At 41.0% G+C, this 20,340-nt stretch overlaps 1 protein-coding gene across 16 annotated transcripts in view; it reads right to left on the reverse strand.

Moving 5' to 3' along the window:
• The window catches only part of foxp1b (forkhead box P1b), a 150,462-nt gene that overhangs the window by 37,881 nt on the left and 92,241 nt on the right, over positions 1 to 20,340 (reverse strand). For 15 of the 16 annotated variants that reach the window (XR_006829119.1, XM_046076244.1, XM_046076252.1 and 12 more), the window contains one exon: positions 14,323 to 14,466. The exons of the other annotated variant lie outside the window; for it this stretch is intronic. Coding sequence is in view for 13 of the 15 variants with exons in the window: in XM_046076244.1 (XP_045932200.1) it covers positions 14,323 to 14,466 (144 nt within the window). In the remaining 2 variants the exon portion in view is untranslated. The remainder of the gene's footprint in view (positions 1 to 14,322; positions 14,467 to 20,340) is intronic. 16 annotated transcript variants of the gene reach the window in all.

A 20,340-nucleotide genomic window follows, 5' to 3' on the forward strand; every position in this document is an offset into this window, starting at 1 on the left:
ACAGGCGTTTCACTGGCTGCAAAGGTGCAACTGGGCTGAAAGAAAAAATGAAAAAGAAAAAAAGAAGACAATTATCAAATTTTCATTTGTGCTCCCCAGGGTCATCTTGTTTTGGAGGGGCATCAAATGGAATGGAGAAGTAAAAAAGAAATAACAAGCCCTAGAGAAATCACAGAGCATAGTCCGTTTGATGCTGTTGTTTTACCTTGGCCTGCAGTGGCGCAAGGAAACGACTTCCCATCCTGACTATGATCTCCTGCATGAAAATGTCGCCGAAATGAGGATTTCACGGGAGCTATTGTACTTAAGTGATGTGTGAACATAATTAGTCGTCGGCAAGACTGGAAAGACTAATTCCACATTACCCATTCAGGTTGATTGAAATCTCTGAGGTGGAGAGCATTTATTTCCCTCTAAAAAACAGACGCAGTATTTTCACACCGATAACCTTTTCCCATAATAGTAATAATAAAAATACAAATGATTTTTGAATTGATTATTAATATTAATAATAATATCTTGATATATAAACTGTTACAAAAGATGTTTTGTTTAAAAAGAACACATTTTGCATCCCAGAATTTTTTTAAAGGACAAATGATTACTCATCCCTACATGAGTTGAGAGTGTTAAGACCTCCTTAATTCCTTCCTCCTCATCCACAATCAAGCTGTTTTAAAAATGTTTACAGCTCAGATAAACAGGATAATCACGGCCACATTTCGTCTCCATTTACCATACACTATATATATTCTAAATTAGGTGTATGCGTGAGGGGGCTGGGGCTCAAATTATTTGCAGCAACTGTAAAAACAAAAGTTAAGATTGCATTTTAATTAACTTTTCGACTACAAACAAACAGGTTTCTGCGGAGCTGGGTCCAGTGTCGGGTTTAAACAAACAAACTGCACGGTGAAGTGAGTGAGCTCTCACCCCAACAATAACAGCTCAGCTGTGAGCTGGATGCTGTTTCCCACACTGGAGGCAGCCACCTCTACAAGTGACCACTGCTGAGGGGAGAGCACACGGGGCACCTGCCCCCCCCTCACCACCAACACACACACACACACACACACACACACGAACAGAGACCCACCATCCTTTGCATCACTACCGTGTTTTAGTACAGCATTCATAATGTACTATTTGCATTTCAGAAAATATATTTTATTGATTTATGATTATATTCTATAATAAAACATCAATGACCAGATGATTTCATGCAAAATAAATATCAGTATTAATATTGGTAGCGTTAAAGTGGTAACACTGATGCAGTAAGCATTTCCAAACAGAGACATCATTTTTTTAACAAAAAAAAAAAAGCCCTAAATGCTTCCTTAAATTTTGACATGTGGCCCAATGTCCATCACTCTTTTTGACCTTTCAAAACACACCTGTAAGGGTGTATTTCACAGCCACAAGGCAACTGAGTTCTGAAACCTGGCTTACAAATTCAGGGTGACAAATACCATCCTACACACCACAGTTTTCACCTTTCCCGGAAACGTACGATCACAGTTGGGGTCAACTGCGTGCCCCGATCTATGGTTTACCAGCTCTACACGGTTACGCAACGGTGCACGTCTTCAGATGCATTATTTGAGTCAGCTGAGATTTAATTAAGATCACAGCCTCTAAAATCCCTTTCAAATGAAACTGTAGTCAAAAGACAATAGCTGACACATCCTCATGCAGATTGTTTCTATTCTCTGCACACCAGCAACGCAAAGCTAATCCTTGTTTCCATGACGGCAGACAAGGGGGCCACAAATTGTGTTGCTTCTTGACACTCTTCATGTTGTTGTGTTATGTGACTCATATAAAGTATACAGCCAATTAACAAAATTATATCAAATATATATTGAGCAGTAGCAGCAGGTCAGCTGAAGGTTTATAGCATGAAGTCAAAATATGGGATATGTCAAACGTTAATGTCCACACACAACCCTAGAAATTCACCCTTATTTTCTATGCACAACATGTCAATGCCATCACTTTCCTTAATGTTTTAAAAATATTTAGGACGTGACAGAGATGAGTGGTGAAAAAGATCTTCCACCACAAAACACACTACACCATGTAATCTCATCATTATCCTACCACCTCAACCCTTTGAAACACATGACATCTCAAGTGTAGAGTTAATCTCCCAATCTGCAACAGAGACGCACATACTCCGAAAAGAAACGACCCTTAAATGAATGAAAGGCTTTTTCATGTAAAAACATGTTTTAGTCAGGAAAGCCAGGGAATAACAGCAGAGAGCAGCTGGTGGCTCACTATATCATTGCTAAACTATTCCCCCGTCTCTCCTCTCTGTCTTGCCTGCCTGCTCCAGTACAAAGCAAAGACCGTCCCTGTAAAGGATATCCCAGCGAGCCGTGAGGCTCTGGCGGCTACCCCCTGTGCCCCCCTCTCCGGGTACACAGCTAATATCTGGTTGCCTATGTCATGGTTTAGAAATGACAGGTGCTGGCAGCCCCTCGCCTTGACAGGCCACTGCACAAATAACGCCCCTGCCTGAAAGGGCTAATGCACTACTAATGAACAATAAATCAACTTTGATTACAAACTGTCAACCCAATCAGCTCGCACTCTAGCTCTCCCAAACTGCGAGTCTCGGCACAGCTGCACGGCATTACGGTGCACCCTGTTTAGGCTTCGCTCTACTCCTCCTTAACCATCTGATATTCTCGTCCACTATTCTCCTCCATCTCTCCTTTTCCACTTTCTTAGCACTGATGCAAGGTGCTGAAACATTGCACCCAAAAACCGTTTGGACTAAACGGCAAATGCAAAGAGACAAAAAAACAAAATCGACACTCTAGAAAGTTAATCACATGTGAGTCCTTACTATAGGAGCAAGAGTGTACTACTTAAAATTATTTTAATTAAAATGCATTACAGTCATTAAACAACAGAAAGCCAACAGCTGCCTTCTGTGTAAAACCCCAAAGCTGTCAAATAGGACTGACTCAAACATGAAAGGAAATGACCACAACTTTCCCTCCTAAATATATTCCGCAGTCCCTTTGTTGCAAATACACACACACACACAAAGGCACGTAAAAACATTCACACACTCTAACTTTTCAGGAAGATATAAGCGATGACATTTGGAGTGACAGCGTGTGTCTAACGTGGTTTTGTGGTGACGGTGTCAAATATAGAGCTGTGCCAACCAGTCTTAATTCACTGTGACACCATGAGGACAGTGAGGATTAGTCCAGGCCATAGCCTGAGAGCAAGCACAGTCTAACCAGCACTCATTAACTCTGAACAACCAACCAGCAAAACCCAATGTGTGACAAAAAATTAAATATTTTATATTATTATACTTTAAATGCCTTGCCCTGGAAATATTCTAAACAATAAAGCAATGACATTTTCTGAGAAAAACAATAGTATACAACAATGTAAAAGAGAAGACAAACCTGTCTCCTGTTTTGCCTAGACCTTTCCATAATTCACACAGCATACAGTACAGTACCGGATCCTGCTTAACTGGTTATCAGTTAAGTAAACAAAACTAAACAAACAGCATAAAATGAGAGTTGTGAAACTTATTGTAAATGGTTAGGTAACTCCTACAGAAACTGACAAACAAACAAAGCAAAAGAAACTGTTGCTTGAACTCAAAGTGAAATGCTCAATACCATCCACAGCACAGTACACAGGAAAACAGAGGCACCTAATCCATACAGTCTTGTTTTGAAATGCAATACATTCTTACACAGTAGATCTAACGTACATGACACCTGCTTTCTGCAAGTCTCAACGGCAAAGTAAACCCCGGATAACTGCTTCTCTCATACAAACTGCATGACAAAATTAACCAATTACAATGATAAAACACCAACGATAGACAGACAATAAGCCTCCTTTTCTCTTTTTCCCTGGTCAAATTAAATTGTCAAGTTTTTTACACAAGAAAGCTGGCAAAATCACAGAAATCAATCATATTGACAAACCTGACAAACTCCATTTAGCTGGCAGGGTAAACAGAGTGCTGGGCCACGCGGTGTGGAGTGAAGCAGAGCGGAGAGCAGCGCAGAGAGGGAAAGAGAGAGAGAGAGAGAGAGAGAGAGAGAGAGAGAGACAGACAGACAGAGCGAGAGTAAGTGAGCGAGTGAGAGAGAGGTAGAGGCACACAGGCTGGCAGACAGGGAGGCTGAGAACAAGCGCTGCTGTGCTGTGGAGTCTCCAACCTTCCTCGGGATACAGACAGATTGCACGCGCAAGGTTGCTCCCTGGCTGACAAGATACAAAACTATCCAATCAACCACGCCCTTCTCCACCAATCACAACCAGCCCTCTAAACATAATCAATTCAAATGGGGCCACACAATAGGGAGCCGCGGGCTGGGCTGCAGGTGAACCCGTGCCTTTGTGCGGGGGCCCCTTTAAAAAAAAAAAGACACAGTTGACGGCTGTTAACCCTTTGACCCCTGCTGGGACTCCGGCCGTGCTATTGAAACAATGGGAGCCTAAAGAAAAGAGGCCCTTTAATTAAACAACAGATAAGTAAACACAGCTATCCAGCGGAAAGAAAGAAAACTGGCCCTGCTATCAGCCCCTTTATTGTTCTGCTAAATGGAATTGTTTACAGTGCCAGAACAAAGACACAACTCATTTCACATGCTGAAAACAACAAATGCACAAACAATTCAGACACTTTGTAGTTATTTTGACTTTCTCTTCCTTTTAAATTTCCCAAGCTCATACAATGTATTATATTTTATAGCAAAATAATGTATTTATGAGAACAGGGTGTTTTGCCTTATATTTCCTCCACTAATGTTAATGTGTACTCTTGCACCGTAGCACGCAACTGGTTGCAATATACTAATATAACTTTGTGTGTATTTGGTCATAAAATCTACCACAGCAGCATAAACTTTTTTTTTTCTCCCAGTTTTTAAACACTTATCCTACAATTTGGCCTCAGACAAGCTAAAACCACTTGCATTAATAGCTAACATTATACCAGCTACCAGGCAATCCATCCAACTCCATCCCAATGAGAGCAATTAGCTGTCATAATATCATCACACTCTTTAACACCCATGTGCACTCAGTAAGGGGAAAAGACAGGAGAGGAAAACAGGGCCCTGCCACCTACTGGAGATCCTACTGAACTCACCATAGGAGAGAAGGCAGGGTGAGAAGCCTGGATCATGTTAACATATACATACTGTTTCTATTTTTGACCTTCTAACTGTACAAATCTTACCTTTCGCAAGCATTTATCTAAATTCAACCATGAGTCTTTTTCAAATTTCTGTACATAAAGAAATGGAATGGGTTGTTAATCAAACCTACTTTTAGTTATAACAGTAAAATCAGGTTCACTAACTTGTGCAACCCACTTAACAAAGAATTAGAGGAAAGGCATGAGGCAAGATTAACACCTCACTTTGTTAATTATCATGACAATAAACACACTGCTGAATAACAGAGCTCTAAAACACAGCTCATATCAACAGCTATAAACCCTTGGCTAAGGATGAAGGAATGTTCATGGGACGCATTCCAGTCCGCAAACACACTGGTAAAATAAACAGAGCGCCTGCATAACAAGCCACTGCTCTCATCTGCTAATAACTAACAATGAGCTCTGCTAAGCTGACCTGACCTATATAAATTATTGACTGGGACACCTCAAGTGTCAAAAATGACAATTCCAATACATATCATAATGAATAAATAAGTGGAAGAAAAGGACGCTTTTATTTTCTAACTGACACCAAAAGACGGCTCGCACAGAAAGACAGTGACATGCGGGCATGTGCTTACAAGTGCACGCACTCAACACACACACACACACATCCAAACGCACACGCACAAAGTGGTTTAGGCTATGGCCACACTCTTCTCCCCCGGCACTCTCCCTGGGGTGGTATGTCGGCGTATTCTCAATAAAACACCTTCTTAGCAGTAATAGGCCACTGTTCTCATTTCAACGCTCCCAAAGGCCTCATGATAAATTTAGCAGACGCACAGTTCAAGCTTCTCCTCTCACATACTGTCTTTCTAATCCATTGCCTCTGTGCCTGTGCCATGTAAAATAATTACACATATGTGTCGATGTGATACGCAGACTATATAGATTATTTTTTTTCTTCCTGTGCACAGAGAAACATCAATATCCTTGAGCCTTGAACCGGCATCCCCTGCGATAGTTTACAGAGAGCACCGAGCGACTGTGTTCATGACAGAGTGGATGACATTATAAAATACTCCCATTTCCTGCTTGAGTTAGAGTGAAAGTATGAGTTAATGTCTGGTCTGGCCTGGGCTCTGCTCCGCTCGGCTCTGACTAAAGATAACGACTCAGCTCCAATTACAAAGCCTTTCCAAAACACTAACACGGCCAGTGAATAAGCTGCACCGGCATGCCAACCAGTGTCTTACTGCTACTACAGAAAGAGGAGAGGAGTGAAAGGAAGTGGAGGAAAATACAAAACTATAGTCATTCCTTTTCTCGAAAGGCTCTGGTGACCTGGACCATTGTCATGAGAAAACAAACACAGTCTGTTTCCCTGTGTGTGTGTAAAGTAAATCATTGTTTACTGATGATGGGAGTCAGCAGGGCAGGTGTGGGACCTATATAAATAACAGCTGCTCTATATAATATTGCCAAGGCAACAAAAATACCTCTCAGATCCACACCAGTACAATAATATGTGATCTTTCTGTTATTTATTTATATTTATATTATTTCAACAGTGTCCCCTAACAAAGCCAAAACAGACACAGAGCATTTTATCGCATACATAAGTCACAACTTGTTAATTGTTTCTTCCAAAACTTAAGACTTTGCACAGTCCACAAAGAACCTACATTTGATTTCAGTGAGCCACTCGCTTGCAGTGGTACAAGGGAGAGTGGTATGTCATTTCTGCAGCAGTGAAATGATAGCACCAAAACCTTTATGAAGCTGTGGAATGGTTCCTTTGTACATTATTAATATACTGAAGTCAAGGATAACAAAACCAAAGGTGATCTGGTCATTTCCATCCAGGGCCCATTTTTAATTGCTTACTACATTAAAGTTTAAGACAATGGCTTTTTTTTTTTCTTAACTAAACTTTTACTGTTATTAAAACTGCATTTATTTTATAATTAGGTGATTTTTCTGCACCCTTGTACCTAACTTATTATTTAAACTAATATAAATAAAAAGAGTTGTATTTATTGTTGGTGTTGTGTTTTAAAAAGTCCTGTTAAAATTAAGTGTATTTCCATTGTAATTACATGACAACCTGCAACCTACCGATACTCCCTCTGATACTTGGAATAAGTCATATTTAGAGTGAATGAGGTTATCACCCGAAGCAGAATGGAGTTACAGTAAGTCACGCCTGAGTCACCGTGCTCCTCCTTGTCTATTATATACGGGTTTGGTTATTTACTTTTAATTTCAGCATTCAGGAGCACATTGTTTAGTCAGCACATGTGAACTCTGTATTTGCAAAATATTTCCTGAGGTGATATGCCAGCCAGTGTATAACGGAGCTTGTGTTTCAGCGCGTACCGTCTAGTGTGGTTTTTCACTTCGTCAAAACAAGAACACTTTTAGGTTTGAGCAACATCGATTTAAGGAGGTGGGGGAATTTCTGCTGTGTCTTGTTTGGTGATGGATTCATCTTTGATTTAAATCAGAAACTATATTAACACAAAGCAACACTATTTTGATAAGCAATAACAATGGTTCTGTGGGGGCCATGAAGATAAAAATGACTTGACTTGTAAAACACATTTGCATAAAGCACTTTTTATTTTAACTATATGATATTGTAATTTAAAGGCTTTGATATGCAGTCACAGATAGATTTACTATCATTATTTCACTGGTTGTAGCAGGGTCCAAGCAAGTTTGTCACTTTTTAAGGAAGACTCTCACAGTAAGTCTAGAGCACCACTAACCCCTTTGATTAAATGTTTAGCTAACCTTTTCTGTTACTAAACATTTGCTGTCCTGTTTCCAGTACTACTCACCAGTAAAATTCCTCACGAGGATTCCTGGACCACTCTTTAAATGAATTTCTTTTAACCAACAAGGCAAAATTAAAACGCAACAGAAAACTTTACTTTGACTTTCTGCTTTCTGCAGATTGGGTGGAGCTACATGGATGACTAGGCTGTGCGCTTTGATGGTTTATAATGTACAACAACGTCCAACACAAACATAAAATATATCTCCAAATTATGTCCTCATGTAGCTGAAGGCCCTTCTGTATCTGAATCTCTCTCATGCTGTCTGAGCGAGACAATATTTCTCTTTCTTATGCCTAACAAAAAGTGAAAATGGAATCAGAGAATCGCCAAGCTGTCACAACTGTGTAACGACACCCAAAGAGAAACTACATTGTGAGTTGATGCTGACTTGACTTGCACCTTGCATAGCTGTTAGTGTTTATTAATGCTATGGTTGACTGTGCATCCATCCGTCCTTCCACCCCTCTGTAAAGGGCGTGTGAATCACTCCAAACAACACACGCTTGACATCAAGATATAGCGCCAGAGGATGACACAAAGATACAACTAATTTTAAGGGGAAGTGTGTGTGTGTGTGTGTGTGTGTGTGTGTGTGTGTGTATCTGGGTGGATGACTGAGTGGGGTGGAGGGTTGAGAGGGTTCACTGCTTGAAGGGAAACATCAGGCCTCAAATGAAAAGAGGATCCTGAAAATGGTAAGTAGCTCCCAGCGCTGTGACTGGAGTCAATTCGACAGTCATCGTCTTGGCTGGGAGAGAGCTCCTAACACAGCAGCCCCCCCCAGTCTCTGCCTGGCTGTGTGGAACTGGGACAGATGACTTCATTCTGACAGGATTATCCCAAACCTGGTTCTAATCTATACAGTACACATAATACATTTTTACAATATGACAAGGAAAACAAGCAGCAAAAGAGACGGCATGATCCTGGGGTTCCACGCGAGCGCTGGCCTTGGTGTTGTGTTCATCATTCCTGACAGATTGTATCACCTCAAAGCAACGCACGCGTTAAAATGAGATTTCATTACAGCATCACCTTGAGACTTTTTACAAACACAAAGTGATGAACTCCTTCTGAGGATCACGCACACAACTGAAGAATTATGGGATATATAATATTGCAACAGCACATCCTAAAGAAGCGAAGACTGCAAAAGAATGTCAACAATTGTAATTTTAAGCAACAGCAACAACTCTTAGAGGAATAGTTTGAGATTTTGGCTCTTTTACAAAGAGTTAGATGAGAAGAACGATAATCTGCTGTCTGTACGCCAGCTAAGCTTACCTCAAGGACTAGAAACAGGCGGGAAAAGCTAGCCTGACTCTGCCCAAGGGCTACAAAATCCACGTACCAGCACCTCTAAAGCTCACTAAACACATTCTATGTCATTTATTTAAGATGTACAAAAATGTGTAAAAACAACACATTGTGGTTTTACTCCAACCACTTACTTGTGTCATTAATTGAATTAATTAGAAATTGGCAATACTTTGATTTGGTTCAGTGCTTCAGTGCCACCACTCATTGTAATGTCTCTCTATGTTCAGCACTCCTCTTCTTCTTCATATCAGCATTATTTCTAGTCTAAAATTCTCCAACATGTATTTTATATGAATATAGACAGAATATAAATACACTCCTGTTGTTTAGACCCGGTCTTCCTTGTGCAAAGAGAATCTTTAGCTCGCAGTAACTAACCCAGAACATTAATCCGGTCTTGTGCTCACTGTCACCTCGCCAGTGGGCTACCACTGCTGTGCCACTTTGGGCCACTGGCCGACTGGGCTGCGGGAACACCTCGAAATGCTGCCTCAGATCGCCCTGCAGCACTGGCTGAGTTCCAGCTGACAGGCTTCGGCCTAGTGCTCTAATGACTTACAGATTGGAGCGCCGTGGTGTACATGTGTCAGGACAATGCCATGGGCCCGCTGCAAAAACAGTAGGAGAGAAGGAGAGCTGGCGGCTTCTCACTGTCCTGTCAGACAGAGGCTTGGCCCCTGGATTGTGTCATATCACGCTCCCCCCCCAACAGACCAGAAATGAAGGATGTGAAGAGCAAACGTGGGGAGGAGGCGAGTTGGAGGGGCGCTCTACAACTTAAAAGGCTTTCATCCTGTAAACTGAAAAGACATTATCTCTTGACCTGGAGATGCCCTCTGTGAGCCTGTACCCTATGGTGTGAAAACACAGAGAGAGGAGGGAGAAAAAAGGAAAGGAGAAATAAGTGTGGCTTTAACTGGTAATGTAACTGATAAGAAAATTCTCTGCTGGCATGGTTTTGAAACATTATCAGTAGTTTCTGTGTGTGTGAAGAATAACAAGTGATGCACCTTTGACATCATGAAAAATGTTCAATAAAAAACATTCATCAGGGATAGTGAATAGTGCTTCTCATTTAAAAACAAAAGGCCATCACACAAGTACAATAAATACAAAAAACAATGAAACCCAATGGATAGAGATGCTCATTGAGCTTCAAACTCTTTACGAAGCTCTTCACTTTAAGATGAAACATGCACGCTCTATCATTTTTTGCTATACCTTCTATAAGTTAAATAGCTCTGCTCTGAATCACACGTAAAAACTGCCTTAAACTAAAGCTAGATGTATTAAGTATATTTTTACTCTCCTACATTATCCACCTGCCTCTCATCAAACGAACCATTCATGTATTCTCATTACCATCAGCGCAGACATACTACAGACAGAAACCAGTCAATGTCATTCAAGCAGTGTCCACACAGGTAACTTCAGCTGGCTGCTGGCCATACCTCACACTGTACCAGTGACATGAATAATGAAGGCCAATCTCAGGCTAGGGCTGGGCGATATGGCCAAAAATCACAATAAAAATTCATACCTTTCGATATCGATAATTATCACGATAAATGTCAAATCATTGTTTCTTTCATCAAGTTTAAACTATTCTTTATGGTCAGAACACAACAAACACTTGCCAAACAGCGGATCACTTCACAAATTTGAGATAGAACATTCAATACAATTATTATCATAAAAAAAAATGCTTTAGTAAAATTAAGTAAAATTGTTTTCAGTCCCTTTTCCTCAACAAAATAAATATCTTAATAGAAAAATAAAGTGCTAATTCGATCGTAATAAATTAAATAAAACATTTATTGACATTTATTGATATACTGATTTGTTATATTGTTATTGAGGAAAATTATATTGCGATAATTATCATTATTGTTTTATTGCCCAGCCCTATCTCAGGCACAATCCCAGATGGGAAACAAGCATAATCTGGGCATTACACTGATAGCAAAGACACCATGTTGACACAACATCTTCAGCCCAGCTGAATGCCACATAATCCCCTGTAGGAGGTGGATGCCTACCTAGGATCTCTTGCAATGAGGTATAGTTAACCAGCCAGGCTTGTGAGCAGCGCCACAAATGAGCTTCAATTTCCCCCTTCCTCCCACCTTGGTGCTTGGTGGACTATCAGCGAGGGTCCGACAGTGTTGTTCCTAATTACCTATTTCTCCACTCCTGATCCTGCGGCTGGCATAATTAGTTACCTGGGGCTGCAATCCAATTTGAAGTGATGACAAGAAAGTGATCCATGAAAAAGTAATAAGTTAAATCCAATTTCAGCCTGCCTCTAATTAAATGCACATGGAACTAATGAGTCAAACCCTACCATTTCACTGATAATGGTAATTAGCGGGGTGGAAGTTGCCGGCTCTCGTCGTCGTGCCACTGTAGGTGTGAAGCACCGAAGGTAAATGCGGACTGGATTCTTTTAATCACACGTGTCATTCTGTCAACGTAATTTACTGGCTTTTTGACCAGTCAAGTATGTTTAGCTGCTTTCCAGCCTGCACAGCAGCTGTTTGTATATCTAGTCTGATTAAAGTGACTCTAAGGCTGCTGAGTATACAGCAGAGGCATCTTCATCCAGAGTCCAGAGTTTTATATCCTCAACCCCTGTTGAGGATATAAAACCAAAGAGCCATTTAATGCTGATCAAGGATTCTGAGGCTTGTTTGACTCATATTTCTCCCCTTTACTACTCTATGCAGGTCATTTTTTATCAGATGTTCTGTATACACCGTGCTTCATTATTTTTGACTTGAATAAGACTGAATTGGAAAGTCAGTCACATCTCCAAATGAGTAAAAGTCTCTCTGCACATCTCCTTCTGCCTAATGGGAAGACCTCTGAGATGAATGGAGCCTCGTCTGCAGATCAGGTGCTTTTATGGGGTGTCAGCTTACTACACAGCCTCATAATTGTTGGATCATGTCTTTTGATGACCCAGTCCAGCTCAACAGAGAATCATTATCCAGGCTGTAGGATGGCGATAGAGTGAATGTTCTGTGTGAAGGGGGCTCCTCTAAGCACGGGTTTGTTCTTAAAAGAGGAAGTGAGAAGAGACTCAGACCGTTACCCTCTGGTGTTTCACAAAATGTTTTTGTGAGAGAGACAGTGTGTGAGAAAAAAAAAAAGAGAAAACAAGTCAAATCTCACCACAAAAAAACCATGAGAAGAGAAATAACAAAAACAAATGTAATACATCCTCACACAGAACGGCACACTGATGTTTATCTACGAACAGCTTCAAACTGTACATGCGTATGTGGTTAGGGAGTGTTTAATTAGCAGAATATGTAATTCAGAGATAAACAAACACTTGTCTGGACCTGTGGCTTTTTCATAATGGTAGTTTCAACCCAGCAAAATGTAACACACAACACTAGAGAGCAGGCAATTTACAGTGTTAGTTAGATACTAGAGGAAGCCTGTGCTCTCTTCACAAGAACCGGGCAGGAGAGGGGAGGGGAAGTGGGGGAAAGGGCCCGACTCTCTTTTCAATAGCTGAGTGACAGCTTGGCCAAGCTCTCTGTATACATTAATAAATTAGAATTTTAATTTTGTCTTTGTCTGCAGGAGATGGTCTAGTACTTCACTATGTACCAACAACTGGCTGTACGCTGGAATCTGCCGTTGTGGTCCCCTCTGTTGACCTCTGCAGCACAATTCCCTGCCAGGCTGGGGAAACTGTTTAGTTTGATCCTTTCAACTTATTTGAATCCTGACAAATATACACACAACTGAAAGGTCATCACAGTCATATTTCATCCTCTGGAGCTATTCCGAAGACATCTGCACAACAAAGAGGCTTTTTCACAACCTGACATTAGACCTAGCTGCTACAATAGCTCATTAAAAAGGGCTCCCAACGGGATAGTAAGGGTATTAAATATTATATATATACACACATAGAGAACAGGGTCTCCGTATTAATTACCAAATATGCCCTGAAGTCGTTTGCAATTTCACACGACACAAACAACCGCTCCTTGTTCAAACAAAGATATACATCTCTGAGGCAGCTGATCTGAAATTAACGTAAATATTGCATCAGATATGCAGCGCTGTTCATATTAAAAGCAGAACAAGATTTTTTTTTGTCTTGCTGTTTTTTTTTTTTTTTGCACCACAAAGGCAGTCAAAATAACTGTCTTACTGCCTCTTTACCTCTCACCACCCTCACACTTTCCCACCCCTCGCTTGTCTATCTCTACTCCACCTGGATCACCCACCCCTCTCGTGGGCTGCTCTCTAGCACCTCCTGCTGCTGGTGGTAGGCACATGCCTCCTTTTTGTGTGTGTGTGTGTGTGTGTGTGTGTACAGTGTATGAAGAGCAGTATTGAAAGGCAAACAGGGAAAGCATGGAGTTTCCTCTGCTTGACCAGACTCACTTCTCTCTGTCTCTCTGTGGGAGGAATGAAACTCTCTCACTTCCCCCTTTTATTCTCCCTCATTCCCACACTTTCACCTGCTTTTACCCAAGCTGCACACCTCCTAAACCAAGTGCAGTCAATAAAAAAGGCCTTTCCACTGCAAAAACTCAGGATCAGCTACACATGCTGATGTGTGTTCCTTCCCTGACTGTGGTACTACAGGATGATCTAAACTGGCCTCACAGAGGCTTTTCAGGCTTATATATTTCACAAAAGTGCCCTTATATGTACTGCTGCTTCTAATGTTCTGTGTTAAGATTTTTGATGACACATGGCTGATTGTGTGTGTGCCTGTGTGTGTGCTGCTAAATCACACATAATGCGCGAGCATACATAACTGCAAATGTTGCAGTGCCAATTTTAATTTCCTGTTTGTGAACTTAGACTAGTGCTGTTTCTCGCACACTGTGTTCTAGAGAGAGTTGCAAAAGTTCACTTCATTTTTTTTTTTATTTTATCAACCGCAAAGTCAAATAACCGAGCCATCTGATAATCATGAGTTAATAAATAGGAGGGTGTCTCAGAATGACAACATATTTATGCTACCTGTAGGCTTTGCTGCTTGTCGCTGTCTTTGGGGGATTTGCGGCCAGTGTTTGGTTGAGACTGCAGTTGTGACTGGGGATGCTGTTGCTGTTGCTGCTGCTGCTGCTGCTGCTGAAGGAGTATCTGCCGAGCTACTTGGAGAGCCTAATAGAGAGAAATACATAAAAAGATTTTTTTGTTAAAGTCTGATGGAAAGGCTAGATGTAGATATGCTAAAAGACCCTTGAGAACACTTTGCTGCCTATTATCAGAGCAGATGTATCCCGTTACAACAATATTCCCTTGGCCTTCTGCTAGATAACAAACAAACACTACAGACCATCTTTTTCATACGCTCCCATTCAGCCACTCAGCCATAAATCTAACGCTGGCATAAACAATCCCACCGCAAACAGAGAGGGAACAATGATCAGATGTCAAAACAAATTCACAGGCAGAAAGAAGACAAAAAAATCAACTGCAGCCATCCAGAAGAAATATTTATCTGTTAATAAGTTGCACTTACAGCAAACACAAATTGTCACAAAGACACTAATCAGTGCTTTTGATCCTCCTTTAGCTCAGTCAACCCCCCCCCCCCCAAAAAAAAAAAACTTTATGGCTGCTTCAAATATCTGTTAAAGGACACGGCCTCTCAGTGGAAAACAAAATACAGTGCAGTCACATGTTTATTGCTCCAGCTACTCCCTTTTCCCTTACGATAAATAATCAAACATGCCATCCAGAGCAAACAAAGCTGGAGAGAGCTGGGGGAAAAAAACACAGTGGTCTTGAAAACGGTCAGCGATACCAAGAAAAGCAAGCGTTGTGTTCCCACAGTGAGCTGGCCAGTCTCACACCTCCACCAGTAAACCATCTGGGTAAATAACTGGCCTCATTCTTTCCATGTTCCTCAGACGATTGCTCCCACAATTAAACAAACAGTCGGGGGCACATTGACGCTCATCTCTCGGACGGGACAATCTATACGTTCTCCGGTCAATGATTTGAGAAGTTCAGAAATTGTAAAAGTAAACGGTGGAATGTTTGACAAGACGATAATGAAAGAGAGAGAGAGAACACAAAAAAGGAAAAAGTTAGGGCGACATGTGAACAAGTGAGTGAAACCTGTGTAAGACTGTGTGAAAGTAAGTTATCTACAGGGAGGGCAAACAGAAAGCAATGTGGATGGATGAAGAGACAGAGATTACTATGAGAACTGGTCTTACTGCCAGTAAAGTCTGACAATACTTTAAGACAAAAAGGGGAGAGAGACAGTTAGGGGATGGAGAGAACAGCTGTGTGATGGTCTGTCAGTGGGTGTATGTGTTGACCCTCCCAAACACACGGCTGTTGGATGACATCATGAGGCATAAATATGACCGCAGTCTACAAAGAGGCCACACTCCTGGCATTTCACCATGCTTAACTTTAAAGTACATAAATTCTCCCTCTTTCTGTCTGTCTCTGTCTTTCTTTATGCTCTCATGTAAAGATAAATGACGGTAGAGCAACATATCTCATTCTGCATGCCTAATTGTCCTCTGCTTTGAAATTTGTGTAGGGGAAGCCCCCTGTAAGCACGTTTACTCATATAGTAAGTGTATAAATTGAAACCAAGAAAGATGTAAGCAAGATTCCCTCCCACACATGACGGCAATATCTACATTTTGGGCATTTAGCCTTTTCTCCAGTGCAACTTACAATCTGGTCGAAAAATCAGCAACAAAAACATGATGTGAACTGAAGTGACATGGGGAGGGAATCGGAAAAGTGCTAACGCAAGGTTATATTGTTTCTTCATTATTTTAATTATTAAAAGCAGGTCAATATTTCATATTTGGTACAAAATGTTACTGAAAGTCCTTGACATATGAAAATGCCTATTGTTTTATAAATTAATTCAAAGTAATTAAGTTTTTTTAAATTCCAACATTTTATTGGAAAAAAATTATGAAAGTCACAATGATTTCAACTCACAGAATAAAACTAAAAGTAAGATATTTCAGCATCACATCACAACACCAAAGTTACGAAAGTCAGTAGTTTTAAAGCAATATTCATAACATTAACATTAAATTAGAAGCTCTACTAATCAACAAATGAACAAATGATTTTTGAAGTGTTAGCTAGTATTAATCATAAACTAAAAGTTAACTCGAATGACTAAGACAGTGAAACGCTGACAATTCAAAAAACGGTAACAAAATCATTCACAACGCCCAAGGCGTGGTATTACGGGCACACTGAAGAGTAAACAAAGTTCGCTGTTTTCTTTTTCCCTGTAACTGATGACACATGCAGTGAAATGTGTGTGTGTGGTGTGTCTGTCTGGGTTTACAACCGAGGGTGTTGGAACAAAGAGAGTTGAGTCAACAGGATATGATAGGAAATTCACACAGTAATGGATGAAGAAATACATTTCTGGGAAGTCTTCCTTCATTATCATCTGCAGCAAACCCGCTCAATGATCACCACATGAAGATAAACATGTGCACTGGTAAAGCACAGTAAAATAGTACATTCATTCTTGATGCTATGACCATTTTGTAATATAAACATACAACAAATTATGTCATTACATCAATCAAAGTAAGGTTGTTTGCAGAGTATTAATTATGCAATCAGAACTGCGGTAACATGTGTGACAGTCACAGTGTCCAGACATGTATAGTAAAATGAACATAAGCATCCTGCTTTTCATGTCAACAGCTTCAATAAATTATTCCTCCTATTAAACTTAGGGAAATAATTATGTGATCATACACAAACATTTTCAATGCTCATTTTGACATCGGCAGGAATGTGATTTCTGTTCATTTGCCTGACAGCACATGCCTGGATATGTTGGCTTCACAAACTTTAGATGCAAGATGAGTAAAACGCTGTTGTTGGTATAGAAAATAATGAGACAAAAAGGCGAGTGGGCTGAGAACCTGTGCTGTGAGGTCTGCTACACGTTTAGGAATGTTGCTGTCATGTTTATATTTTAGAAAGGCCAGTGGAGCTGGGCATGCTTTTTGAGAGGCCTAATGCTGAGCTAAAATAACCTATTGTGAACTGTCACTGCGATGTTTACACAGCAACCACTCCTCTAGCTCAGAGTCCCCCTCGCTCTCCTCCTCTGGAATTTATCCTCTTTTGATCTTCCATTCAAAGGTACTGGACACTTGATAGACGTGCACGCGTTAGAGCTCCTCTGGTCAACTGTGATAAACTGGAAACTGATGACAGGCACACAGCATGTGAAGCACAGAGAAATTAGTGTAATAGTTAAAATTAAGAGACAGATGAGGTTAAACTGATCAGTGACAAAAAAATAAATGTTCAGGCCAGATAAAGATGTACACAAATGATCAACTGGGTGGATGTATGAGTAAAATGTGTACTCATTGAGATAAAAGAAAAAAACATTTACAAAAGACACAAAAAAATCAGGATTTGTGATACACTGCGTGTAGGTTACATCACCTTGTGTGTAAGCATACAAGACAACAGTAGCCCTGTTTTAATCACAAACTAAGGTTGTTTGTGAGGCAAGATTGTTACTGGAATAAGCACCCAACTGCAGAGATAGACACCTACATCCACGCAGCATATATACATTCACTGTTTGTGGGTGTGCGTGCACACAAATACACACACGCACACACACCATGGAGGCAGTGAACCCTCCAGGTGCTTTTGATGAGAAAACAGCCTCCAGCACATGACAAAGGTTTTATCAGAAACGAAGCCAGTGCGATTTGGTATCCTTGTCATTTGCAGTCCTCTTTTATATTCCCCATTTGTGTTCAAATGTGTTCAAAGTTCACCCCCTCTTCTCCATGCTAACGCAACTTCCTCAATAAACAACAGGCGTTTTATCTGCATCTACTTTCACACCATATTAGTGAGTAGAGGCAGTAGCGTCTCTTATGTCCCTGGGCTATCACGCTGTGATAAGGGAACTGCTAAGTACTGGATGTCTTTATGTGCAGTCTGCACATGTGGATTATTTACAGGCTTTGGGGTTTCCTGCTGCTAAAGCCAGCTCTGGGTGTCTTACAAATCCCAGCTCAGAGCATTGCCACACAGTGAAGTCTGCTCTCTCTGCTGAATCCCACACTGCACCTTTTCCTGCTACGACAAAAAAACGACATAATTGAGATATGTATTCTTTTTCCTCATTTTATGCCTTTTCTGACCCACAGTAACAATCAAAAGGCCAAATCTAACTGTGCATGAAGGAAAGGGATCTGAGAGAATTTGTGTGGCAGACTCACACCACTCACATCATATTTTCTAAATGACAGACAAATAGAAAGTGAATGTGATAAAAAGTCCAGAGACCACAGATGTTGAGGGGGAAATGCTCAGGGGGGAAATGTTCAGGGTGTCTCCATCAGGAGTCAGTGAGAAATGGGCCAGCGTTGTTTGCTTAGGCCCATCAACAGAGAGACCTCTATAGTTCTATAAACGTCCGGCTCCTCTTGCCACAGCTGGGGAAGACCTTGAACGTGAAATGTTTTCAAGCAGATTGCTCCTAATTGCTAGAAGATGTGCAAGCAGGTGTAACCGGATCCCCGCGGCCACTCGGAGAAAAGGAGAAGGAACAAGATGTGCATCTGTTTGTGTGTTCTTGCACTTGTGTGTGTGTGTGTGCGTGTGCACTTCAGTGTATTTACTCAGTGGCTACGTTTGGCTAGGCTTTAATAGTCAGGAGAGTGTGGCTCAGAGTCAGCCAGCAACAACTCGACTAATAGGTTAGCTCTTAATGTAGTCCTGCTCAGAAGACACCGGGCCCTCTGGTCTCACGCTGCAGCCTCTGTGGGGCTTCGACACCAGCGGCCTAAATGTCAAGGTTATCTGCTTGACTTTCTGACTGATCGCACGTCTCAACTCATCTACAATTATCACCTCTGCTGTTTCAATGCCCTCTGCTCCCCAGTGGTAGCCGAACCAAGCCAAGAAGCTGGATTATTTTCACACCAGCTCTTACAACATAAGGTGCTAACATGTTAAGCTAATGTAACATCCTTCCACAGGCAGTCAAAAAATGCAAAGTTATCCAGTCATTTCATTTTTTATATGGGCTGTTGTAATCTCTGTCAATGAAATTGAAATAGCTGGGGGTAGGACTGATTCTAAATTCACAATATGACTGACGGCATATATGGCGCTAGAGGTGTGTTGACTGTGGAAACATACGCAGCATTTCAACTGAAATGCATATAATTTTCTTTATTTTTTGGCAGGGGTGATTTTTAAACATGTAAGAGGATAAGCAGCGAGGATCATGTCTATTTATATTAATTGCTTTTTTTCCTTTTTCTTGTCCTCACTAATACAGTCGTTTATCTGCAATGCAAAGCAGGGAAAGTCTGGTTTCCCAGTAAGTATATAATTAATGCCATTTCCAAAAAGCCACTCCACATGGAAAACAGGCCCTGATGCTCAAACCTTGCGCATTACTGAGCCCTCACAACAACACTCTCCAGTCTGTGTTTAGATTTCCAAACTAATTCATGTAGAATACATAAATAAATCAACGTTTTATACCCACTTCAAACCATTAGAATCCCTTCCTTCGCTGCACTTTTCAACTAATCTATTAATATTTATGACAACACTAAACATTTCAAATACCTACGTTTAAACAATAAAGCAGTGCGTGCACTTACATAAGACAAAATCTGACTTCACTGTTTGTCCAACACACCTCCCCCTGTCACCGCCCCCCTCTCTCGCCATAACAGGTAATGCAGTGGCCTGACAAATGTTTTTTGGAGAAAAAAAAATGACTCCAAGGAAAACAAGACGAAAGCAAAGTTATTAACTGTGAGTGGAGATAGAAGAGAGGGGGGCTGTGAAGCAGGACTGATGATGGAGGGAGTGGAGTGAAAAGAGGGAGGGGTAGAGGACAGGCAGATGGAGGAAGAGAATAAAAGTGGGAAACAGAGATGAGAGCGGTAAAAGGGAGATGGGAAGAGAGCTGAAAAGAGGAGAATGTTGCAGAGGGGAGGCGGAGGTTGCAGGAGGTGCAGAGAGGAGGGTAAA

The sequence above is a fragment of the Micropterus dolomieu genome, linkage group LG18, assembly GCF_021292245.1.
Source record: "Micropterus dolomieu isolate WLL.071019.BEF.003 ecotype Adirondacks linkage group LG18, ASM2129224v1, whole genome shotgun sequence".
NCBI lineage: Eukaryota > Metazoa > Chordata > Actinopteri > Centrarchiformes > Centrarchidae > Micropterus > Micropterus dolomieu.